At 35.8% G+C, this 26,657-nt stretch overlaps 6 protein-coding genes across 6 annotated transcripts in view; 3 read left to right on the top strand and 3 right to left on the bottom strand.

Moving 5' to 3' along the window:
• Positions 1-7,854, top strand: part of LOC126368830 (uncharacterized) — a 29,885-nt gene extending 22,031 nt beyond the window's left edge. The window contains exons 3-4 of the mRNA XM_050012991.1: positions 2,357-2,543; positions 4,639-7,854. Coding sequence (XP_049868948.1) covers positions 2,357-2,543; positions 4,639-4,696 — 245 coding nt within the window. The 3' untranslated portion in view covers positions 4,697-7,854. The remainder of the gene's footprint in view (positions 1-2,356; positions 2,544-4,638) is intronic.
• Positions 7,855-7,896: 42 nt separating this feature from the next.
• Positions 7,897-11,003, bottom strand: LOC126368829 (uncharacterized). Its single transcript, XM_050012990.1, has 7 exons — positions 10,839-11,003; positions 10,558-10,762; positions 10,152-10,469; positions 9,772-9,877; positions 8,854-8,969; positions 8,408-8,469; positions 7,897-8,069 (listed from the first exon to the last, which is right to left on the bottom strand). The coding sequence occupies exons 2-7, from the start codon at positions 10,741-10,743 to the stop codon at positions 7,997-7,999; spliced, it is 861 nt and encodes a 286-aa protein (XP_049868947.1). The 5' UTR covers positions 10,744-10,762; positions 10,839-11,003; the 3' UTR covers positions 7,897-7,996.
• Positions 11,004-11,161: 158 nt separating this feature from the next.
• LOC126368824 (zinc finger CCCH domain-containing protein 10-like) lies at positions 11,162-14,347 on the top strand. Its single transcript, XM_050012985.1, has one exon. It carries the CDS (start codon positions 11,480-11,482, stop codon positions 13,115-13,117), a length of 1,638 nt encoding a protein of 545 aa, XP_049868942.1. The 5' UTR covers positions 11,162-11,479; the 3' UTR covers positions 13,118-14,347.
• LOC126368828 (uncharacterized) lies at positions 14,303-15,611 on the bottom strand. Its single transcript, XM_050012988.1, has 2 exons — positions 15,201-15,611; positions 14,303-14,999 (listed from the first exon to the last, which is right to left on the bottom strand). Exons 1-2 carry the CDS (start codon positions 15,463-15,465, stop codon positions 14,359-14,361), a joined length of 906 nt encoding a protein of 301 aa, XP_049868945.1. The 5' UTR covers positions 15,466-15,611; the 3' UTR covers positions 14,303-14,358.
• Positions 15,612-15,720: 109 nt separating this feature from the next.
• On the bottom strand, positions 15,721-19,122 carry LOC126368827 (zinc finger protein 836-like). Its single transcript, XM_050012987.1, has 8 exons — positions 18,935-19,122; positions 18,690-18,822; positions 18,294-18,423; positions 17,857-18,017; positions 17,351-17,499; positions 16,616-16,817; positions 16,163-16,281; positions 15,721-16,056 (listed from the first exon to the last, which is right to left on the bottom strand). The coding sequence occupies exons 1-8, from the start codon at positions 19,021-19,023 to the stop codon at positions 15,918-15,920; spliced, it is 1,122 nt and encodes a 373-aa protein (XP_049868944.1). The 5' UTR covers positions 19,024-19,122; the 3' UTR covers positions 15,721-15,917.
• A 467-nt stretch (positions 19,123-19,589) lies between these two features.
• On the top strand, positions 19,590-24,517 carry LOC126368826 (zinc finger protein 714-like). The gene is made up of 10 exons (XM_050012986.1): positions 19,590-19,834; positions 20,235-20,364; positions 20,488-20,617; positions 20,727-20,926; positions 21,102-21,274; positions 21,719-21,914; positions 22,399-22,514; positions 23,045-23,322; positions 23,817-23,844; positions 24,249-24,517. Exons 1-10 carry the CDS (start codon positions 19,695-19,697, stop codon positions 24,316-24,318), a joined length of 1,461 nt encoding a protein of 486 aa, XP_049868943.1. The 5' UTR covers positions 19,590-19,694; the 3' UTR covers positions 24,319-24,517.
• The last annotated feature ends 2,140 nt before the right edge of the window (positions 24,518-26,657 follow it).

Below are 26,657 nucleotides of genomic sequence, written 5' to 3' on the forward strand. Positions count from 1 at the left end.
AAAGACTACACAATTACCTATTGGATCATTTAGGATATCATTCTATTAATGTTTTTTTTTATTTATATTAACCATAATCGTAATATTAAACAGACGCCTTAAATAATGTTTAAGTTGGGAAGCACGTAAACACCGCACAAACGAAACTAGTCGTTTCGTTGCAGAAACAAATAAAACTTGTATAAAATGAAGGTTTTTGAAAGCTATATAGACTCTAATACACCAATAGACTTAGCACAGGCATTAAAGTTTCTATGAAGGCAGCGTGTTGTGGCCAGTCAGCTTATGCAACCGGTTTATACTATGAGTCATCCACGCTTTGGAATAGAATCGAGAACCGTAGGCCTACAAAAAGTATCATCTGATCACATCCCGCCTAACTAGTTGTATTTTTTGCTGAAGAGTAGTTGTCTTGGCTATATATACTTTAAATCGTTCGTACGTTGCGAATTGTACTAATACGAGTATGGTTCTAATATAGACTCGTCGTCAATAGTTGAAAAAGGATCGAGTTGATAGAAAAGATCATTCGACAATCACATAAATTATCTTTGCTCAAAAGTCTTATCAAAATTTTGCAAAAGCTTAAAAATGTAAGGAGCTCCACCGTCTGTCTTCTTTCTTCTTCGCCCAACTGTATTTTCCTTTTTCCCGCATCTTAACCATTCCACAGAGCAGGCAAACTTGATTACGTATAAATAGATAATCCTAGACGCTGTGTACTATTTTGTTGCGCGAATGAGATAAATCTCGGCCGTCGGGTCTTGACCTCAATGAGCAGTCAACGCCTCGTCTTACTTACAGTCTAGACACTAGACAGCTTACACAGCCCAATTGTGTGGATAGGGTGCAGTTTCTAAATGTGCGGTCATTTGAGAAACGCGCGGCGAATATTGCAACTATGTAACGCGGAGAATTTCAGTAAATTATGTGAAATATGGAGACGTGGGTAATTGACGGTCTTTTCGGGGCATAAAATGCTAAGTAAGATCTGTTAGATCTTGATTTTTACTAACTTTTCAGTTCTATGAGGGACTTTAGAACCGGGAGGTAGATAAAGATAAAATTTATTAAGTACAAAGAATACAAGGTATAGAATAATAGGAAAAATATGTATAAACAATGCATAATACGCCCAAATAAATAAATTATTAAATTCAGTACGACAAAATGGAATACGTATAATATGTACGGTCACGAGCATTAATATGTATACACTTTGGTACCATGTCACATTCACTTTTTTTGACAAAATGAACTGTAAGTCTCACTAAATGTCAAATAATGTTAGTGCGACAGAGTCCTAAAGTGGGTACATTATATTGCTCATGACTGTACGTGTAATATGTTAAATAATTAAATTCAGTTTTATACGCTAAACGTGTAGTTAGGAAGTTATAATATATTTGTCGAATACTTATGTATTCGACATATATATAGCGTACATAATGGCATTTGCACATTTCGCATTGAAACAAACGCAAAGAAGCTTAGTCAACGTCAAGCTGGACGTGAAGTTACAAATGCTGTGCAATCAGGTTAATGTATTCCAGAGTCAGTCTTGACCCCTGACCTTATGCCGTTCGATCGTTTTTATCGCTTCCAGTTTAAACTTCCATTTTCATTGGTCAACGGGTTTGCCCATGGAAATCGAAATCACGTAATTTTACCGGTTTTACATCCATATTACATAAAATAGATATTCTTTAATGTCATAATAATATTAACTATAATCATTGTCGAAATAAACACGTATTTTTTCCAAATGCTTTATCATATAAATGCCTGTCTCAAGCTTTAAATAAAACTTTCTTTAAAATTGAATACTGAACGGTCGACATGTTTTATGAAGCTTTGCTGCTTTTCTTACTTTACATATTGTGTGGGTTGAGCAAAGTTGCTGCATAATATACCTAGCTAAGAAAGTCAGGTTTTACAGTTCGGAGTATATAGTACTCGTATAATTGACCTCTACACAGACTATTAACTTAGTACCATTTACAGTGGTAACTTTTACAAATAACTTTTTATTGCATTCGATCGTCTAGTTCGGCAGGCAAAATTGACGTAACAACTTAATTGGTTGTTGTATTAAAATCATTAACCTACTGGTTGGAGAAAAAATAAAATATGCTGCTCAGGTATATGTGTCTCATTTCATCTAAATTATAAAAAAGGTAAAGCTGCTTTTTGATTTAAAATTGCGTCTTTGACGTTTGCTCGTGGACCTAAGGTCTCGATCTGAGCAAGGCGGGGCTCGAGCGGTGCTATCCGAGAATACGGATTCACTGCCCGCTGTCGTCAAGTTCGTAGCCTTTCTTCATTTAAAGGCACTTATTAATTTAATTATTTGCAGGTGTAGGCGGCTGGGCATGGTCAGCACGATGGGGCGGTGGCAAGGAGGCCCAGACGGGCGGTGCGGCGGCGCTGACCGCGCTCAACCCGTCCACGGACCCGCTCGTTGCCGCGCAGTACGCGCCCGTGAGGGACGCGCCGCCTGCGCCCGACGACGAGATGCGCAACCTCATGGATAATAAAGAATGGTATGTCTATCACTGATGCTACATACATAATACTAAGGGGCGACGGCAAGCCGGTATACATACTTAATCTCGCGGCAGTAATTACGGAGAGAGCAGAGTCACAAGTGATCAGAAGACATGAACTTTTTAGAATAGAATAGAAATCATTTATTTTAGATATAAGTAGGTATAGGTACACAGTGGGACTGAACATAATAATTAAACCTTATTTCTAAAAAAAGGGACGTCGGCTCAGCAATATTTTGTGACATGGATACGAAGCCCTAAAATCGATATAATCATTATTATTGATGCTATTATTCATTTAAGTATCTAATTTTGTAGACGTTACATACTTGTAATTAAACCCGGTTTTCGGAAAATGAGATTAACAGTCGCTTCTATAAAAACCAAACTGTCAATAACGTGATGTTAGGTAAGCGGGGTTCGTAACTAAAACGGTATAAATACCGCTTGCTAGGAAATGTTATATTTTCCTTATAAATTTGAATACAATATACTCTTACTTATTCCGGGAAATAACAATATTTATCATATTCAATAAAAATAAAATAGTTGCGTTGTAGGTTGACGCATTTATTATTTTAGCGTCACCGCTTTACATAAAAAGCTGCTCTAGTATTATATTAACATAATGACGTTTCATAAAATTGCGTCATTATTTATTTCAATAAACTTTCTACAGGATGTACTAAAAATTGCAATGATAGTTACAATCTTTGATAGTTGGCTTATAAATCAGAATACATTAATTTATACAGCCAGTTCATAAATTCATCTAGACGGATGCTCTGATATGTTTGCTATTAATGGTTTTATCTGTCCTGTTAAGTATGTCACTCAGTAATTATGAAAGGCGTACCTATCTCTGGACAGTAGTGGAATAGTACTGCACATTGGCTGTTATTTATACTTCCCTACAAACGTCTGCTGCATAGACTGTAGCCTATTATTATGTCTTTCTATTGTGTGTGCGGCATTCTCTTGTAAGTAATGTAGTGTACTTGTGAATAGGACATATTATATACCTGTTACCTGCTTTGAAGTAAACATCATAACCATTTCGTAACAAAAAAAATAATTTAGAGAAAGTATGTATAGTTAGATTTTCGTCTTATCGGTCGTCATAACGAATGTAAATAAATGTAGATTGTGTGTTGACAATAAATTCTTTGAACATAAAAAGGAACAGGCAGAAATTGCCAGGTTTACAAGCAGCGACACTACGAGTTTTGATTTTATACAATATCATCTCCAAATTCTAAGAAAGAAAATACATATTCTAAACATTTATTATTTGATCAGATTAATGTGCGTTAGCTCTGCGGATTCAAATTAATATTTTAAAATACGAACATGTAGTGACGTACTAGACTTATTTTATATTTATAATACATACATAAACTCACCGGGGTAAGCAGAGACTATGGACTTTCATTTGTTTCGACCCTGATATATTCATCAATCGTTTCATACACGCACGCCGATCCAAAACAAAAAAGCTCGTACTAACCTTTTTAAAGACATCCCCAATTTGGTGTATCTACGTCCTTCGAGTTCTTCCTGTGCCAGCCCTGCTAACAGCCTTCGCCTTCTATACATACCTTACTCTATTATTTTATATTAAAATAGAAGTAAACTATTACGCAAGAGCGCCAAAGGTGTCACTATAATTTACATAATAATCGAAGTCATAGGCGCATAGTGTTATAGACTATATTACCTATTGTGCTTGTTGACACAGGTGGTGTTAAAGATCACACTATTGTCTCGAGCTGTTTACTTAATGTTTCCTAGACCGATCAGTCACACATACACGATGTATATTATGGATGTCTGTTTGCATACACTTGCTAACTACAAAGAACGTGACTTCGGCAAGATGTTTGTTAGAACGTGTATATGAAATTACCAAATAAATACGAGATTGTGAATAAATAGTATGTGGTTGATGTAGTTTTAGAGTCGTAGGTTATTTGCTCCTTAACTAGTACATGAATCTAGGCGTCGCGCCGCGTCGGCAGATAGTAGGGGCATTTGTTTAAAGTAATTGATTAATAATATTCCATTATTTGATTCGTTTTACTGTTTACAGCTTGAGCAGCGCAGAGGAAAGCGACAAAATGCTGGACGGCCGGCCATCAGTAGCATAGGCCTCCGGCACACCCCGCCCACGAGAGATTACTCACTACTTCGAGCTTAGGCCCGCCCTAACGTCCCCCTACCCCGCCGAAGTGGTATTACAGTATATTTTTGGTATTGTAACATTACTACATTAGTAACAATTTATTTTTATCGCGTAAAAGTATGGTAAATCGTAACTCTAATACCACTTTGACGTATTCCGTGTCCATAAACTTCAGGTGTTGCATTTTGTGGTACAAAGTATAAAAGCGTGCGATATAACGCCTAGGTATATCGCAGTAAGAGTGCTTGTCGTGTGATAGTATTGATTTATTTATAAAACGCTTTCTTATACCCCAACATTAATTACGTTGTAAGTGAATTTTATTGCGATTTTTTATCATCCAATCAATTATATCTACTTATTTTCGAATATACTTTTTAAGGTTTCATGTTAAAATCATAAGCACAATATTTCTAAATTATCAAATTTATATTTAAGGAAATTGAGTATTCTTTCGGATGTGTTCAATTAACATTCTTATCAATTTTTGACTTTTGACATACTATGTCCTTAAATTGTACGTGTTTTGAACATTATATTGCAATATTGTACGAAGCTTGGTAAGATTTGTCTTAACATTAATTATTGAAAGACATGTGGCCAAATTATCGTCCAGATTAGTGTAGAAATGGATACTTAATGTATTTATTACTAGTAAGATATCGAATCTCATTTATCTATAAAACATTCTTATTCGAATTGACTTCTTCATAAAATAAATGTAATTAAGTTAAGTTTAGTAGTATGGTATGAGGTGGGCAGGTCTGTGCGAAATCGTTTAATATTGAATCATTGTCGAATACGCGTGTTTGAAAGCAAGTCTCCGGAGTCCGAGTGCATTGATGAGGTGAGGCAACTCGCTGCCTACACGTAACGAGTGATACAAGGCAATGACGCACGTCCGTTTATGCGCCTACGTCGTTATCGGTACATAGAAAGCTATAGAAAGATTTTATATTGTACCTTTCGTTGACGAATACGAAACGAATTTATATTGGAAATGTTTACGAAAAATGTGTTGATCACAATGAATCGAGGTTGTTATATATCGCACTTATGGTTGAATGGATTGCATAGCATTTAATTTTTATATTCTACTGGTAATTTCGATTAAATATTCAAGCTCTCTGTATGTTTCGAAATACTTGATTCAATAACTTTTACATCACAGTATCGTTCGGTGACAAACTTAAGATAATTTAAGAGATACAGTTTAAAAATTAAAATTGTAAATAATCAGGATTAAATGTAGTCGTAAGCTTCAGTGTTATCGTAAGAGTATGATGCAGGGCTTGAAAACGTTTAAGGTTACGAGTTACGCTGTGTGCGTCAAGCTAGCGGCCTCAAAAAAAAAATGGGCACGAAAAAATAATTTGACCATACCAAAAAATAGTACTCTTATTGAAAAAAATAGTACCTGTTGTAAAAAAATTAGTACCTTCACGGTTCTGGATTTATAGCCATGTTTTATTGCACTTGCTAGCTTGACGGTGAGCGAAATTTGGCGAGAGTTAACGACAAGGTCTTTCGCTTTGATTTAAACGCCAAAAAATAGTACCGAAATAGTACTTACCCCCTGCAAAATACCGAAATGAGTACTTCAACGGTTCCAAAGTTATAAAGGCAGTTCTTTGCTCCCGCTGGCTTGACGTTTTGAAAATACCTATTATCTAGGGAACGCTTGCATACTTCAGTTTGTAACTAATGTCAATAAACTCGTATGAAATAGTACTCCCTACCATCATAATTTGGACCTGATTCTCTTTGTAGAAATATGTCAAAAAGTCATTATAACCTATGTCATACATTTATCAAGACAGGTACAGTCGCGAACAAAATTATTACACATGCTCAAGAAGAATGTTGTCAGATTTTAGTATTTTTTCCCCATTTTTGGGTAAAAATTGGTGAAGTGCCAGGGTTGTCAGATGAAAGTAATATCATTGTTGAAACTCTTTGAGTTATTCTACAAATACTGCAAATTATTTATTAACAAACACTTCGATCCGTAACAAATTGAACATGAAGGTATAAATTATAAAATAAAACAGCTGATTAAAAATGTATTATGATGTATTAAAATCACAGATTGTTTTCAATAAGAACTGGACCTATGCAGCCATTTTCTATTAAAATTATTGCATATGGGTGTATGCAATAGCAATTTTTTGTAATAGCAACACTCTGAAGTGCAAAGAAATGGTAGGGTAGACCTCCAAAATGGCAATACTGGCGATGGCAATACTTACGAATAAATTGTGAGGTTATGTAATTGTCTACGTGACTGTATCAACAACAAATGTATGGCATAGGTTATGATGATTTTTTAACATATTTCTAGAAAGAGAATCGGATCAAAATTATGATGGTAGGAAGTACTATTTCATACGAGTTTATTGAAATTAGTTACATACTGAAGTATGCAAGCGTTCCCTAGATAATAGGTATTTTCAAAACGTCAAGCCAGCGGGAGCAAAGAACTGCCTTTATAACTTTGGAACCGTTGAAGTACTCATTTCGGTATTTTGCAGGGGGTAAGTACTATTTCGGTACTATTTTTTGGCGTTTAAATCAAAGCGAAAGACCTTGTCGTTAACTCTCGCCAAATTTCGCTCACCGTCAAGCTAGCAAGTGCAATAAAACATGGCTATAAATCCAGAACCGTGAAGGTACTAATTTTTTTACAACAGGTACTATTTTTTTCAATAAGAGTACTACTTTTTGGTATGGTCAAATTATTTTTTCGTGCCCATTTTTTTTTTGAGGCCGCTAGCTTGACGCACACGTTACGCTACCGTTTTACGGACCAATAAGAAATCGGTACCGTAATTTCATGCCGGTATCGTAACCTTAACCGCTTTCAAGCCCTGGATCGCGAATCTATAGTAGAATAGGCTATTAGCGTCCATTTAATTTTCAGCTAGCTGTGGTATCATGTTTTTCTATAAAATTATTTTATACTAAAGGGTGCAATCTTATTGATATTTCCCATTATATTTTATTTATAATTTTTGTTTAGTACTTAAAGTACAGTACTTATATTGCAATTTTATTTTTCATGTATTTACAGATTGTCTGTCACAGCATGTTTAAACTTTTAAATAAAGTAAGTCATATTCCTGACGTGATGTTTCATTTATGGAGGAAGAAAAGATAAACGAAAAGTAGTCTGGCAATATTTATTATAAAATAACAAGTTAATGGTATTGTTTGTCTTCACAAGCAAAATACATTACATATACAGTGTAATTAAACTTAAAGCTAGTCAGTCTCTATTGGTGCGTCGCCACCATGGAACGCCGGTCACTTCGTCTTCAGAGCAAATATTGGCAGTTGGTCTGAAACATGAAATTATAGATAATTAAACAACACAAACTAATCATATACAAAGCAGTTTAGGAATTGGTATCATAAATTATGATTATCAAAAATGGTAAGAGAGGAAGGGGAAGACCAAGAAGAGCTTACATAGAACAGATTAAAAAGAAGGTGAATGTCTTGTATTATAAGGAAGTGAAAGAATTGGCCTTTGAATGGAGAATGCTGCACTGATGATGAAAAATGGTATAGCGTCAGTTTACAGACTTCATTTACAATAACAATAGGGTTGACATGTCTGAGATAATAATCAGTACAACAACAATAAGTTATAAAACAAGGCAGATATGATACTAACCTGTATACTTGGCTATGAGGTAATGTGGACGTGAGCAGAGGGCAAGCAGGGGCTGGCAATTCCTGTAATTACGATATTTTCGTAGTGCTTTAATTTCAGTTCAACATGAAAGAAAGAAAAATGACAACCCTCGCAAATAGGAATATGAGTGGATCCCCAGGGAAAGCCACGATTAATTTCTTTCCTTTAAACACACAAGGTCTGTTCCTTGCATTATCGATCTTTGTGTCGCCATTGACGATCAACGTGTTTCCCGCCTTTCTACTAAAATTAACTAGAAAATTTGTCCCCGCGGGCGCGACCGCGTCCACTGTCCCAAAGTAGGTGTAGAGATACCAGCATATCTCGAGTGAATTAAGTACATACTTCTCTAGTATGCAACCACCCTCTAAGGTGCCTAGTGAATTTGCACAGGTACTATACAAAAGAGAAATGATTGTAAAGACCTGTATAGGCTGCATGGGTATGTGCATGTTAGCACGCAGCTTCCTCGTGCGGATGTCGCGCCGCACGCAGCACTGCACGCCGAGCAGCACGCCGCACACGCACGACGACAAGCAGCCTGCCAACATGCATCAATACTTCAATCAAAACTAACCTACACACTACATAGGGGAATTTTTGAAAATACATCTAGGTATGTTGTGGAGGGCTTTTTAGCGGGAAACGGGAACGGGACAGTTGCTTTCTTCATTGAATAATCTAAATAATTAATACGAAGTGGTGTTTTGTGGTTAATGATCGCATTAAGTTAGTCGGAAGACATTTGCGAGTGTTATTACATTGGAGTATTCAATAAACAAAGTGTATCTGCCTATTTTCGCTTCGTGCTAGGAAGCCGCTTCATAGCTCAAAACTTTATGCGGACTTTTGAGTTAATTCGTTTGGGGTTCGGAGTAGGAGTCTACTCCGAGGGTGGGGGCTTAGGTTTCATCATCATCATTCATCACCTTTCACCATTTCATTAATCATCAAGAAAAAAAAATACGTCAGACATGGCTGTATGGGCATAGTTCCCTTTGCCTTACCCTTCGGGGAAAACCAAACCAAAAAAAATAAAAAGTATGTTGTGGAGCATTTTCCAGATTTTACTAGTTTTATGTGTAGGTTATGCGATGTAGATAAAGTCAGTTGACTTTATCAATTCTGGTGTCAGGATTATGAGCCACTGAAATATGTATAGAGGAAGTTTTGAAAATTCACCCATAACATAATCAAAATTAAGTACCGTAAATACGACAGACAGACATATCTCAGCCATAATCCCTATTAGGGGTTGAAAGTGCAGTGAGAAGATACAAGTTGATGAGCTGACCCATACCTATGGAGATTTTCATACATTAATAAAATACTTATGATCCTACCTATGTACACTAAGACACCAAGGTCGCCATTGCGGTTAGTGCGCCGCAACACGATCCCAGCTATACAGAGTGAGATCCCAGTTAGTATACCTACTACAAATATAACCTGTAACAAAGATATGTATAATTACAGTAACAGAATACACACACTTATCAAACACACTTGATAGATTTCAACATCTGTTATAGAATCTCATTTTATTTTTTAGTTTTTATTCTTGTTTCGTGTTGCTAGTGTTGAATACATAACAACAACTATTGAATTCATAAGTTTAATGGATATCAAGGTGCTAAAGAGGCTAAATTGACTACACTGTAAACAAAATTTAAGCATATGATGCTGAATTAAAAAATAAGCAAGGTGTTGAGTAAATAGTTACCTGTAAAATATAATAGCACACATATTCAAATCCAGGGCAGTGTCCACCACAAGCTCCAATAATGGGCACTTCAGGGCTTACAGATGGCACAGGAGGTATAGGGGAATGACTGACTGTCTGTCGCGACTCCACGTCACACAGAGGAAGAGAGAACGCACTTGCACACTGAGGAAAAGTGTAGGCTTCTGATGGAGAACCATGTATGGGTATTTTTTCACTCTTCTTGTAACTGTGCCATGTATTGGCACCATATGGAGATTGGTAGACAGGCGATGGAGGTCCATACTCTCTTAATGTGCCGTTGTAATAATGAGGGACCTGAAATAAGGTGTCATTTGAAATAAACTAGGTACATACCTACTGAGATTAATTTATTTTATCTAAGGTTTATAGAAAATATATTTACATGATATGCAGTGTCAGAAGTAGAACTGTCTGTCCCTGCGACCTGGTAGACCGGGGTGTTAATATCCTCCGCCCACGGGAACTTAGCCCTTTGATGAGCTGCCGACACAAACTGCTGCTCGCTCCTAGGCACCACCGTAGTCTGGTAGGGATGTACACTACGCGGTGATAACTGCTGTTTAAACATTTTAGAATCCTAGTGTTACCTGAAAATTAATATTTTCATTAATAAAATAAACAACAAAAACAACAAACCATGTGAACTTTTACAATCAAACATACCTCATTTTTGTCGCAGTATTATAGTAAATATGGCGATTTCTAAAATAAATGTGGAAGTTGTCAAGTTTCTGCCTATTTATCATGCAGTAGCACCATTTTTTATTAAATAAACTATGAAAACAGAATCACTGCATCCGAAAGCACGAAGACGCCATTTTCTATAGTTTTTTGACAATAAACAGATAGGGCTGTGCGTGCTGTCTTTTGTAGTTTTACGTTTTATCGATTATACCGGTTTTTTCACGCATTATTCTTTGCGTTGTACAAAGCATGTTTTAAGACTATTTTATTCATTCATTCAAAAAGCAAGAAGGCAGGAATCAAAGACCAAGTAGATCATACTTTCAATCATTCACGCCTTCAAGTAGCTGGAAACATTTTGAGATTTTTGTTGTTATTTTGTATATTTGTGCAAAATATTGAACAATCGTAAATACAAATGTTCAAAACGTGTGTAACTGACGATAGAATATATTATAATACATAGTGGTTATGTGTTAAGAAATGTACCAGGAAATAAAAACAATGTGAGTTAATTTCCATTTTCCACGTTTTATTTGCGGAAATGATTAACTTAGTGCCCGTTATCCTGCTATATAGAAGCTAGATTAACGCGAGGAGATGATTTGTTAAAAGAAACCATGATCGGCAACGGATCAACGAATATGGACGGTATGATGAATGCCTCTGAAGATGGTGAAAAAGGAGCTCCAACGGCTTATAATTTCTGTCGAGATTTTATACGAGGATGCTGTACACGCGAAAACTGTAGATATATACACGAAATACCATCAAAGCCTTATTTGAAAGAACTCTTCCGTTTCTGCCACGACTTTCAAAACAAAGGTTGTTTCCGAGCAAACTGCAAGTTTATCCACAGCTCTGCTGACGAGGAAGAGCACTTTTACGTCACTGGAATGTATCCTCGCGATCCTCGCAACTTGCCAATATGTCAAGCTTATATTCACGGGGCATGTTCTAACAATGATTGCAAGTACGTCCATCCGCCAGATGTAGTCGGTACTGAAGTCGGACGACAACTAAATATACCACCTCCGCCGTATAACCGGCCGCCACCACCTCTTAGAGATGATGATTCTCCGCCTGAAGCCAAATTCCGAAGGTTTGCATATGAAGAGAATGGTATTGAGAAACCAGTCCTACCTCCAACAAATATATGCCCCAACTGTGATTCTCTGGACCACAAAGTTAAGTTACTTCATGATAATATAAGTGTTTTATTGAAGAAAGTTGCAGACTTGACTGAGAAGAATGTTCAACTGACATCAATGAATGAATTTTTGTTGGAACAAACTGCTTCTATCAGAACTGATCAACCTTGCGTGATTACTTCCCGTCACGGCACCTCTGCCCCTGTGTCTCTAGCTACAGTAAGTGTGACACCTGTAGTGAGCCTAGCAGGTGCATTACCAGCTCTGGTTCCAGCAGCTGCAACACCTAATCTAGCCCTAGCACCAGCAGCATCCAGAGCACAACTCTTGACTCCAGCACCTCAAATACTTACAGTGAGCACTACACAACAGCTGGTTGGTAATTCTGGAGCGTTAATAGTTACTAGTGCTGGAGCTCAGCAGCTAATGCAAGTCAGTGATTCTGGCACATTGATGGGTGGTGGACAAACTGTGGTGGCGGTGACGCCGGCGCAGCTGACGTTAGCGCCTCCTGCTCAACAGCTTATGAGCAGTGGGCCACAAACAGCAGTGCAGCAGTTGGTACAGCAGTCTGCACTACAACCTCAACTTGCGCCACAACATCAAGCTACACAGTATGCCACACAACAATCTGTACAACATTTGGCAGCAGCTCAGCAATCTGCACAACATTTAGCAGCACAGCAATCGGCCCAACATCTGGCACATCAACAAAATGCACAACACTTGGCTCAGCAGTCAGCTCAGCACTTAGCTGCTCAGCAGTCAGCTCAACACTTGGCTGCTCAACAGTCTGCACAACAACATCTTGCTGCAGCACAGCAATCTGCTCAACATTTAGCAGCAGCTGCCCAACAGTCTGCCCAGCAGTTGGCAGCGGCTGCTCAGCAGTCTGCTCAACAGATGGTGGCTCAGCAATCAGCGCAGCAGCTAGCTGCTCAACAGTCAGCACAGCAACAATTGGTTCCCTCTGCACAACAGTTGGTTCACCAGACTTCCACCCAACAGATTACCATCTCAAGCACTAGTCAACCAATGGCACTTCCTAACTCTCAGGCTCAGCCTATTACATTCCCAATAATTTCACAAAGTATACTACCACACTGAGCTACATTGAACTTATCCAATGTATTTATTACCACATTAAAATTACATTTCAAAGTATACTGATTGTAGTTTAAGCTATTGAAAATTTATACAATTTGCATAGAACACACAACCTATATCGGTTGTTTTCTTTGGATAAACTGGTATCTTGTCGAAAATAAGCAATATTATATTAAAAAACGCAATGTAAGATATTTCTGGTTGAATTGTAATACTTAAGTCCGAAAATTTTGAATTTGGTGTGTTGTTCACACAATTTATTGCTGAATGATTCTAGGTATATTAATCAATCAAACTAGATGGTGCCCAGTGCGCTCGCTGCTAAAGCAGTGTCGCGTGCTGTGAGTGACCTTTCATACTATAAAAATTAAAAACCTCTTGACAGAAGATTTGACTGCAATTTTGGATCTTTGGTGTCATATTCTTATATCAACCCAAATAACATTATCTTGTGTCTCCCTGATGCAGAGCAGTTTTCAGACATCTCGAAGAATTCCCTCACTCACAGAGGTGGCTCAATCAAATCCCTCTCATTTTACCCCCTTGGGGCTCCTTGGAGAACAACTATCAGTGAGGAAGTTTCCAGCTATATATAACATATATATAATATAATTATAATCAATCACAATAACATTTCCAGAGATTTAATAATAACATGGAGTAATTAATATACTATGATATTACTAATTATCACTACCTTTTTATCATTACTAATTTTTGGACTTTGTGATGTTATAGATAATTATAATATGTAAATTATTAATGCTTGCTCGCAAATTCAACCATGAAATAATTATAGGTACTTAACTTACACATTAATAAACCCATTAAAACTGTTACAACCTAATTAAGGGTAGGTAAATTATATTTAGTAGATCAAATTCTTTGTTTGAAACAGTATTTTTATTGTGTAAATGTGCTTTTAAACATAAGGTTTTTATAATTTTAATGAAGACCTGGAGTTTGATTTCTCCTAAATGAAGAATTCACAGGCAGTAAATAAGAAGAATAATATTAAGCAGAATTCTGGAAGCAAAAGATCAATAACATTTTAAATTAATTTGGTTTTGTTATTGTGCCACCAATTAATTAGTTAAGGGTATTTTTAGTTTTTGGGCTTGATAAGAATTATTGTTCTTGACCTAATAGGCGTAATGAAGCTTCGCTACTCAGAACTGTAATGTTAAATTAGGCTATTTATTTTATTAATAAAAGGATTGTTCAAACGTTTGCATACTAGTTTAAATTATTTTTTTTATCTCTTTGATTGTTCTCTGGTCATTTTTAAGTTCATTACCTCTGTGGTAACATTCATTTTTCTTGTATTTCATCATCTTCCCTTGAATTCCAAGAATAAAATCACCAACATCATTAAAAGCTATAGCAGATACTTTTCCGGGTACATCATTAACTTCTTTCATATTGTGCATTTCATTTTCGTGGAAATACATTAAGTTTTCACTAGCAATAAAGACAGTTTCCTTGTGAATTGATATTTGAGCAATACCGTCGTAAGACACATTTCCGATGCAAACCGGCGTAGATAAACTGGACTTGAGGACAAACAATTTATCTTCTTTGATGAAGTAAAAGTTGTTTTTGTCGTCTATTGCCAGTTCGTTTAAGGCTTCGAGAGTACTGAAACGAATTTTCTTATTACCGTCGAGTAGGTATAACTCCTCAACACCGTTATTGCTCTCTGTAATGTATTTGTTGCCATCTTTGTCGACAAATATCATATTTAATTTCAAGCTGCTCTCAGATACTGGGGTCGCTGTTTGCGTTTCGTAGTTGTAGCAGAATATACCTTCTCCAGTGCCAAAGAACACTTTATTATCCTTTTTATCCACTGCGATGGAGTAACTGGAGCCTTCAGGTAAACCTTTAGAAAAACAAGTCTTGAATTAATAGTTTTATAGATATAGGTATGTATATCGACATCAGCATCGGATCCGCTCATAACGGCTGCTTACACACTTGTAATTTGGTGCAGCATACCAGTTCAAAATAATAACAAACGAAGCGGTGTCGAAATAAAATTAAAGGTATGAGGCAATTGATGATGATGAGGCAAATAACTTACCAGTAACTTTTTCAGGCCTTTTATTCTGGAACTTCAAAACCTTGATATCAAAGTAGAATCCGTTGTCGTTTCTTCCCGATTCCACGTAAAATAGATTCCCAAAGGCATCGTAGTGGGCGTCAGTGGGGAACGCGTTGCCAGTATGAATGGTATCGCTTACGTTATAATGCTGGTTGTTAATCTTTAAATCCGCCTTACAACCAGTTTTCGGAAGGTCAAATGCGAAACAACCTTGTATTAAAAGTAACACCACAAGCAGCCCCATATTTTTCAAATTAGTTGCAAATATTGATCTTTAATACTTAAGTTTCATAGAACGATTGAACAGCAAATGTTTAAAACTAGAATTCTTAGGGTTTTTATTCCTTTGGTGGGCATTTTTTTATTTTATCAAACTGCTGCTGTTGCCCTTATTATGGACACTAAATCAGTTAATATGGTTTAAATGATAAGAAATGCAATAAAAGAGTCATTTGCATTAAAAATGTATGATTCAATCGTAAAAATATGTAAACAAAAATGCAATTACTATTTTAATATACTTATCAATTAATTATCGATTATTATACTAACATATGTATAATATTTTATTACCTTACATATAGTGATTACTACCTCCAAGATAGCTATTGCTTGCGTGTTTCTACTCTTCTTTATCATAATTAAAAATACCTAGTCATAAAATAATTCAAAAAAACATTTCTAGATTAATAGATATTAATAATTGAGATCGGGATCACAGTTGTTTACATTATTATCATTCTCCCCCATTTGGCACTGCAAGTACGAAGGCAGGCGCCCTTGTCTTTCGCCTTTTATTTTGTGTATCTTCCATCTGTGGCCTTGGAGAATTTTTCTGAAAACAAATTGACTTGAATAAGATAGTAATTCAAGCAGAGTCAGCATAGAACCACGAGACGGAATGAAATCTAAAGATCAACATAAATTCCTTGAATACTTACTTAGTATTGAACTTTTTGAAACATACGTCGCACTCGACGGTACTGGTACGTAAGTGTATATCCTTTATATGTCTCTTCATGTCGTGTTGGAAGGAGAAACCTTTGTCGCAGTAAGTACACTGTAATTGATAATTATAATGGTGAGTATCTTTTGCTCTACCTCTTTGAGAGATAAGAATATCAAGAATATGTGAGTGTGTGTGTTTACCTAAGAATATGTAGTGCTAAATTGCTTTAGTTATATGTTATATACTGCTGGAGTTAGATGGGTTACCTACATAACTTAACACATTACCCTGTGCCTACAAGTTAACACAGAATGTGGTCAAATTATAATCGGAAGTCTAAGATCTACTTTGATGCCTACCTTATTTAAGATATTACGCATAAAACCACGTTGATAGAGAAAGGCGTCTTTTAGAAATAGGATCATAAAATAATTAAACAGCTTACCTTAAAAGGCCTATTAGTACTATGGACGTGTCGTATATGTTTGGCTAAATTACTAGACGTCGTGGTAGCCTTATTACACTGGCTACATTTAAACGGTTTGTCGACCAGGTGCGATCGTTTGTGGACCTTTAAGAGGTCCATAGTTCGCCCTTGGTACGGACACACGTCGCATTTGAAGGGAAAAACATTTTCGTGGATACCCCTGCAACAGTTGAAAAGTCATCATAATTATAATACACACACAAATCATATTTAACAGCTAAAATACCTACAACACTCATTTTATATGCAACAACTGGACTTTCCAGGCTATGCTTCCCAAAAAAATATAGGTAGTGCTGTAAAAATTTCCCTCAAATGCATCTTTTATCTTTGTTTTTTCATATAAATAATGACCCTTTTTATTACACTCAGGCACAACACATCTACCACCCATTATTCTGATCAAAACAAAAAAAAAACAATATAGGTAGGTACCACAATATAGGCAACTTAATTCCATACATAATATGATTGTAATATCAAGCAACAATTATTTTTCGGTATATAATGCTTCTGCATTATTTTGAATAATTATGTACCTGAGTAACGAGATACTTAATAGGTTATTATCATGTTAAATCTGGACAGTGCCATCTATATATTTTTTTTATTGTAGTCAACAATAAACAAATGTCGCATGATATGAACCGTGAGCTGCTCTTTCAATCAATTGGTAATGTTGAACCAACTCACATGTGAACTAGAAGACTAGCTCTGGATCGCGCAGTCTTCCCACAGATGTCACAAAGAAAACTTTGCATTTTCTTCCAATTCTGGTCTCTTGGTGGTTTGGGTTCATTGGTTTGTTTGTTGCAGTCTTTTAAATGGTTGTTGTATGATTTCTGTAATTAAAACAATAGTTGTTGATACACTGTTAGTCAATTTTAAAAGGAACACTTATACCTACTAATTTTCATAAATTAATGGTGTTTCAACTGCTAAATAAAAATTTTTTTCTTGTTGCATTGGTATGTAATATCATTGATTGATATAATATTAAGGTTCTGAAATAAATAAATAATATATAAATAAATAAGAGAATAGGTATAGAAGGTTCATTACATATTGCAGAAGGAAGTTTAGGGTGTTATTTAAAGAATGTAAGAAAGTCCAAACTAAATGATTTTTTAAAGTATTGATTGTTTTTTTTTTCTGGAGCTCTAATTCATAAAGTAGCATGCAATTATAACTTTACTTACTAAGTCATAGAACTCTTTATTACAAGAAGCACACCCCCATAACTCAGAATTGTCTGAAAATGCTGGTGATGGAACATTGTATGACTCATCATCACTGTTCCTTTGATCAACTTGTTCAACAAAGAGGTCTTGGTCATTATTGATAACAAAATTACTGGATTCTGAAAAATGTATGTAAAATTACTGGTTTCTGAAAAAAATATCTTATTGTATTTTTTTATTGTACCTATCTATTTTGCATTTTGTTTTTATATTGTAGGATTTAATTGTTGTTTGCATCTTATCACATAAAATCTGTATTTTATTTCACAAGTTAACAAAGAATGCTAATAATTTTTAATTTATGAAATAAAACCAGGTAACTACTTTTTAAATTTGATAACTCATGTCAGTGGATATACTACAGCTTTTAGGTCATACTTTTACACATATTTTACCTTTTTTAATGGATAGTTCTATTAAGTCTTTATTGGTGCGCTGGCACACGTCTCTGAATGTGATGCACCCGTTTAGCAGATCTAAGCAGCTTTGACACATGTGCTGTGGTAGCTGGTCTGATTTACTCACCTGAAATATTATTTAAATTGTTTAATATTATTAACTGTTTTTGTTGAACACTAGAAAAAAGGAAACTATAAGGCTATGGTGCTACAATACTAGAAATCCTAAAAGTTTTTCTATTTAATCCATGTTTTAGCATATTTAAACAATTTTCATACATCACACAAGTTGGCAATTGAAGTATATTAACAATTAAGTATTGTGTACAAATACCTACAAACCTAAATGGAGTCTTATATAATTAATGACAAAAACCAAATAAACATACTTACAGTAACACCAGCGAAGTTTTGGATTTCATCAGGAATGTTAGGTTGAACAAAATTGTTAAATATTGGGATATCGCCTTTTTCGTCATTACATATTCTGCACATATTCAGATCTAATTTTTTTGGCTTTGCCGACCTGAAAGCCAATAATTTCGTACTTATATTAAAGAGAGTATTAGTATATCGCGCTACACAAATGTTTTTGTTGTTTAGTTAATTTAATATGTAAACAAATTAAGACAACTCACACTCTCTTTAATTTAACTTTTTTCTTCTTTTTCGACTTATGGAGAGCATTTGCAAATAACATGGACTTTAATAGTAACAGAGAAGCCATATTTACTTATATTTGTGAAGTAAATTCAACTAGTTTTATTGATTTATCGCAATTATTACAAAACAATACAAGCACTTAAATTATGGAGAAGGAATGATTGAATTCATTTGATTGACAACTTGATATCAATCCTTGTATCAATCAATTCTAGATTGATAGTGCTAGGCCAGTTCGGGGTTTTTTACCGGTTTTTGGCTTGGTTTCATAACTTTTAAGCCAGTGACATACGGATTTTGCATATTTATAGAGATTCCAGAAATTTAATAGATTTATGTCATACTATTGAATTATGTCATTGAATAGCAACAGTTGAACAGTCGTATGCGATGCGAGTCACGTCACATGAAATGTTGTGCAAATCAGTTCATATCGATTTTATTAACTTCTCGTTAAATATGTTTGCTCCCTCAGATGAAGTACTTTGCTTTAATAATGTATAGATGTTACTTTCGTAGTTGTTATATATTACTCGATAGCACATAAAGATTTGTTACATTTTCGGAAATCATAATAGTACAGTTACAACCCTACAATTAACGGAAAAAAAAGTTGTGTTTGACAACTTGTACATGTACAACTCTATCTATACAACCAACCAAATCAACATAGTTTTTACATTTCTTGTACAAATGTCTTGATAATTATCAGTGTAACAACATAATTTTAGTGCAATGGCAGTGTATTTAACTAAGTCAATGCTATCGAGACTGAATAAAGAAAAATATTCTTCTAATATATTTAATGAAGATGAAGGGAGCAGTAGCAGCAATAGCTATAGCAATGGTGACCACTGGCAAAGGCTTATGGAAGGGTAAGTTATTGGAATTCGTTTGTTGGATCATACATATTATACTACATAATTAAAGTTTATTATTTAGGTAATTACATTCTTTATTAAATTATATGTACTGTTGCAGTATAGTATGGAATATGTAGACACTGACATTGTTTATAATTCAGTACCAGCTTCTGCTATTGTTTTATGTGTTTGTTATATTGTTCACCACTAGTTGGAAGATTCCGGCTTTTATATACCATATATTGGTTTTTCAGCCTATAATAAATAATAATGAGTGTCTATTAAATAATAAGTCTTACAAATTATAAATTCTGATTACTGTTTATTTATTTTTTAATAATTCACTTATTGTTCATCGTTACAATTGCATTTGTATATTTATTTATTTTACTTGTTAATAATTTGTTTTTAGAAAAAAGTCAGTTTATCTGGCAAAGGAAATGATCTGCAGAGTCTGTGCTAAGAATGGATGTACACCACTAAGTGAGAAGACAGATGGATTTGAAATTATTACTGCACTTCGCAGTATTACTAATGTCTCTGTGAGTTCAGCGTCTGGACTTATTAATTTATTTAGTAGTTTTAGCCAAGTTTTTTCACAAACTTGCAACTTTGGTTCTAAGAAATGGATTAGATTATTAAAACAACTTGTATTGTATTTTCAGATGACTTTAGATGACTCCTTACCAAAATACATCTGTACATATTGTCTGGATACACTAAAGGCTATTATGGCTTTTAAAAGAAATTGTGAGATGTCTGATAGAAAGTTCAAGCAAATATTAAATCCTAATGGTTTGTATTTCAGACTCACTTCCTATGGTGTTGATGTGTTTTACTCTAGTTACTAAAATATTTTCCTTTAACTTTTCTCTGTTATATATTCAAGCAAACATTTTTGCAGGTGATCCATCATTCCACTCATATCCATACTCAAGGCATGATTTCCAACTGATCTTGCACCAAATGAAGTTGAAAAGAATGAAGGTAGAAGAACAAAAAGAGAAGGAACGCAAGAAGAAATTGAGACTGCGGCAGAAGAAGATTCCACCTAAGAACAAGCAGTTCCGATGCTCGTCTTGTGATACGACTTTTCTTAATAAGGTATGTTTTATATTGTACCTTAACTAGTGTCATAATTTTTAAAAGCATTTTAAGGAACAGACTAATATGGCCAGTCTAGCTGCTCTGTAATAACCCTGACATTGTTTGGTGACACACACTCACACACTAGAAAACAATTTTACTTTTCAATTTTACGGATGCATATACCCAACAGGAGAAGCTAATGGCACACCGTCGCGACTGCATGCGTCGGGCGTGCGAGCTGTGCGGGCAGCTTGTGCTGAGCATCGCGCAGCACATGCGCCACAGCCACAAGCAGTCCGTGCCTCACAAGTGCCCCACCTGTGGCAAGGAGTTCCCTGTCATCGCCCGGTTAAGGAACCACATGTATGTTAATTTGTGCTGCCAGGATGTACGACGTTCGTCTTGAACTCAACAGTAAGACAGAAAAATAATTCAGCCCTCGCGGCAAAGCAACCGCGCCGCGCGCGGATAGAATTATATCGGCTTTGATTAATAGCTGTAAGATGTCTATCCACATAGATATCATTTTCTGCGTCTATTGTTCGAAGTCTTCGATATAATTTGCGCCGCGCGCTCATCGGTTGCAGTGCAGACTTTTTAAAACTATAATTTTGGCTTCAACCCAGGCAAACCCTTGTTTTCCCGGAAAATAATATTACATTTTGGTCAGGCCATTCAGCAGAAATATCAAAACATTTTCATCATGTCACATCCCTTTTCATCTTTATTTAACTTTGTTCAATATCAATAATTTTTTAACCAATGGTTGCATTGATGATAAAACGTAACACAATTTCAATTTCTCAGGTTGGTGCACACAAATACGTTTAATTTCTTCTGCGACCTGTGCCCATACAAGTGCAAGCACAAGTACTACCTAGTGATGCACATGCGGACTCACACGGGCGAGAAGCCTTACAAGTGTCCCGAATGTCCGGCCACCTTCGTCAACCCCTCCAATCTGAACAAACATAAGCTTACTCACCAGGACAAACAGTTTAAGGTAAAGGATACAGCTATATACCGACGTACGTGTATGAACGATTGATGAATGATGAATTTCATAGTTTCTGCCTATCCTGGGAAAATAGACGTGAGTTTATGTATGTATGAGAAGCTATATAATACATGTATGTCCCACCTCCGGACACAGTCCTCTCCTCTATGAACTGGAGGTGGAGAATAGAGAAAAGATCGAAAATTTCTGATTCGGACGAGATACGAAAAGTTCGGGAAACAGAATTGTACGATTTTTCTTTGTGAGTTTACCTTAAGCACTAGAAGTGCTAAAAACAAATATCTTTGAAAAAAGGTGCATTCTTATAAGCAAATACACACCCTCTTAAAGCTGTCTCAGTTACCTCACGACGTTTTCCGTCACCCCCTGGTCTAGTGACTTCATTCACTAGACCTCATTCATCATTATGATGAATTAAAATATAAGTAATATTAATTAGTATATTTACGTATAAATGTTTTGTTACCAGTGCGCGATGTGTGAGAAGGCGTTTAGAACGAAGACAGCTCTCCGCGACCATCACGAAGCGACGCACATGAACATCAAACACTCGTGCAACTTCTGTGGAGCGGACTTCTGTTACAAGTGAGTATATTTCCATATTGCACAGTCTTTCTATCATCTAAAATAGATAAAAATAACTCCAAGGAAGGGCAACCACCAACTTTTAGCTTAATTGGGCAGGATTAAAACTAGCTTTATCTCTTTTTTACACATATTGTAAATGAAGGACAACATTAAGTTTAAGGGTTGTCTACCTAAAAGGGGGATGGGTGTTCAAAGCCTCGTTAAAAAAATAATAATAAAATGGGGATAAAAAGTTTTAATAAATACCCCTAAACTTCGTATTCGGGATTTCCAGACTCAATAGTTTACTTTTAGGCATTTATTTCTTGTTGCACCATTCTGCATCCAAGTTTGGTAAATGTTTGTTTCCTGGTAGTGGTTGCTTGGAGCACTTAGGCCACCCAAATTGTACTGTATTCATGGGTTATGTCTGATTGTTGTAATGTAGTTCTGTGCTATAAAGTATATTTATTTGACTTGATTTGAATAGTTAAATTTGAATAGTTATACAATGGGATTTGGATTTTAAACCAGTGCCCTCTCCACAGATCTGATTTAAGAAAGCACGAGATACGAACACACAACCGCACGAAGCGGGACTATATCGGCGGCGAGCCGACTTACAAACAAGTGGAGAGAATGCAGAAGATGCAAGAAGAGACGGACGTAGACAAGTGGCGGCAAGAACAGCAGATCATAGTGACTCAAGCGCCTATCCTCCAAACCACATACAACATCGAACAGAGCAAAGAATTCGTACAAACCTCGCACCAGATATACTTCTCCGACGTCACCGCGATTATACAGCAACCGCAGATGGGAACAAGTAAGTATTGTTTTATTTATTTGTCTTCTGTCTTTCCTCTTGCTGCCGAGATTTCCAGACACAATAGTTAGATAATGGGGTTTGGATTTAAAAAATGGCGGCGGCCGTCTTTTTCTGTCCTGTTGTACACCATACTAGAGCGCAAAGACTATATAGCCTACTAAGGGTTGAACTACATCTGGCTGCACCCCATCGCATATTCCTGTGTTTCTCTCCTTTTCTGTCACTCGTAACCGTCATTTGCTAAAACGAGATAAAGAAACCGCGGCCGTCGTGGAGCTCTTTATCTCGCTCAATACAGATGTAGTTCAACCTTGGATCATTATTTTTACCTGGAAAGATTTCCTGGAAAATTGGTCACTTTATCTCTTCGAAAACCCATCTTTTGAGCACAAAATCTGATCACCAAATTTTACTGTAGCAATTACAAAAGTTCTTTCGATCGAATTAGACCAAATCAGCTTGCAATAACAATATTTTTGTTTTTGTTCCAGTTCCGCAACAGACTGTGCAGTTATCATTGTGAGTACTATTATATTTCCGTTATATTTTACAAGCAATTATAAAACTGGTGGCGTTATGTCTGACTATTTATTGTCACTTGTTGAAATTTTAATTAGTTTTCTAACTTCGCACAAATTATGGGAAAAAATCGACGATCGAATGAATTGAACTAGTGAGAAGAAATAAAAGTCACGTCGGTTTACGTCGGATTTTTTCCTGGTGTCATAATGCTATCTCGCTTTGGGTGAAAGAGAGACAGATCGAAGTCTATTCCTATCTCTGTCTACGCTGATAGCTTATACGAATACACGCATTCTGCTGCTATCTAAATATTTTGGCTATTGCTTCTATAGTTCTATCACAACCAGCACATAAGCTACTGATGAAACTGACCCGTAAACTATAATTTAATTTTCTTCTAGGCCCGATTTGACGATGAAGAAAGACGAAGTTAAACTTTACGAGGCCCAACAAGGAATCGGATACTTTTGAAACAATAATGAAAAGCAATTATTAATCGAATGTTATAAAATAATAGATACCTACAACTATTACGGTTATTAGCGTGTGATTATGATTATTATAATTATTAAACTTTTATATACCTAGTTGATTATGCGCTCTTTATTGTAAGTTATGTATTATTAAATAATTTATACAATAAATAGTAATAAATAAAAATTTACAATAATCTTATTTTTTCAAATCTTAACCGACATTTTAACGTTTGCGTACCTATAACCCTGAGCTATAACCCAATTGAATTAAATTATCAGTACACGACAAGCAGGTTGCATTCCAACGAGATGCATATTTGGTTCGTCCGGGTTATTGTTACATTTACTCCTTCATTTTAAAAAATAACAGTGGTTAATCAGCCCTTTTGTCATTTTGTTTTAAGCAGGTAAGAAAATGACATGTACAACTTAAAATAAAAAATTGTAGCAGGTGTTATTCAGGTGATAAGAATTATAAGGAATATCAGCACTAGTTTGGAAAAAAATTATTACTTTTAAATTTCATTCACCATTTCACCACGATAATAATTCAGAAGCGGCAGCATTGCAAAGAATAAAATTATACTTGAGAAATACTTAGAAATTAAGTATCTACTAGAGTGGAAACTTAAAGGCGAAAATAAATACTTTAAATGTTAAGTTAAATGTACTGACTTACCACGCAATATTTGAACAAAACTTGCTAAAGAACTTAAAGTTACGCGACTTTGTTACAATCTTGTTCTTAATCTGCTTTAATTCCCTTTTGTAAAAGCTTTGTTGAAATTAAAAAGACTAATCGTAAGTACCTACCTAAGTCGGCAAGTTAATTTCATAATAAAACTTGCAAGAAACTTGGATAAGAAATTTAGACCTATTTTTTCTCCTAAGAGGTGAAAAAAATACAAAGGTATCAGATAAGTAGGTTTATTATTATAAAGTAAGTTTCTCCTGTAAATGTTCACAGTCTTTTGATTTTCCAGTTTGGTAAATACTAATTAATATCTCTAATATATATATATATATATATAATTAATATATATATAAAAAACTATTAATAGTTGGCGCCGTGGTAGCCCAATTGTTAGAACGTTTTCCTCTAACTTTGAGGTCTTTATGAAAATTCATAAATAAGTTAAATAGAAAAAAGAAAACGTTTTATGTCTTTATTTTGTAATCAAAATGTCAAACAAAGGTCAGTAAAGTGCCTAATTACATTATTCTCGTTTCAATTTTCGTTATGGAGCTAAAGAAATTCCAACAGTCATTACTGTCGTGGATGCTAATGGTCTTTGTAATCGAGTACCAACTTTAATATATTTCCTAAGGGTTCGTTCTCATTCATGAATGAAACTCGTTCTAATTAGTCCGTTGCTGTATTGCGGTGGAGGCATTGGGTTAATTAGTGACCGCCTGGTTTTTAGCCACTTATTTCTCACCAACCATACTTTTTAAACATAATTAAATTAAATACAAACTCTTTGAGGTAAGTGTCAAACTTCATTATGTAACACAGGACATAGCATTACGCCGATTCACGCCTGTAACCACGAATAGGTAGGCAGAGATGTATAGTACATACACCCACTCCTCGCCGGTGTTTAAGTCCCTTGTAATTAACTTCATCAACACACTCAGAGACGTTTGTACACGAGTGAACACAGAGGCGTTTTACCTTCAATTTCGCGTAGACATTTTATTTCTGTCAATGTAATCAAGTAAGAAGTGGAAGTCATCATCATCATCATCAGCCGCATGACGCCCACAGCTGGGCATAGGCCTCCCCCAAGGATCTCCACGACGATCGGTCCTGCGCTGCCCGCATCCAGCGGCTTCCCGCGACCTTCACCAGATCGTCGGTCCACCTTGTAGCGGGCCTACCCACTGAGCGTCGTCCGAAACGTGGAAGTGGAAGTAAACAGTCGAATTTCGTTTTGAACGCCGTTTTACATTATAAAATATTTCGCTGAAAACATCACGTTTAGTCGGTTAGACCGATATTTGGCGCCTATCCAGTGGCTAGCTTTCACTCAGTTTTATTTGACGTGACTTATTGCAGATTTGCCGCAGATGGCATTAACTACTTGGCCGGACAAATGGGGAGCGTTGAGGGCTCTCACCCGGTACAAAATTTAAGACAACAAACCTGAGTGACAAAGAGCTGAGCAAAGCGAGCTGGTTGGCCGCCTCTGTTGCTAGAGTAATAGGGTCGTCGGGCATATTACGTCCTTCGAAGTTTCACTCAGAAATAATACCTATCTTCCTACTGTCCGTTATTTAGTAAGTTAGTAATTTAGTTAGCATTAGTGTGCTACTGAATTGCGGCATTGGCTA

Source organism: Pectinophora gossypiella, chromosome 8 (genome assembly GCF_024362695.1).
Source record: "Pectinophora gossypiella chromosome 8, ilPecGoss1.1, whole genome shotgun sequence".
NCBI lineage: Eukaryota > Metazoa > Arthropoda > Insecta > Lepidoptera > Gelechiidae > Pectinophora > Pectinophora gossypiella.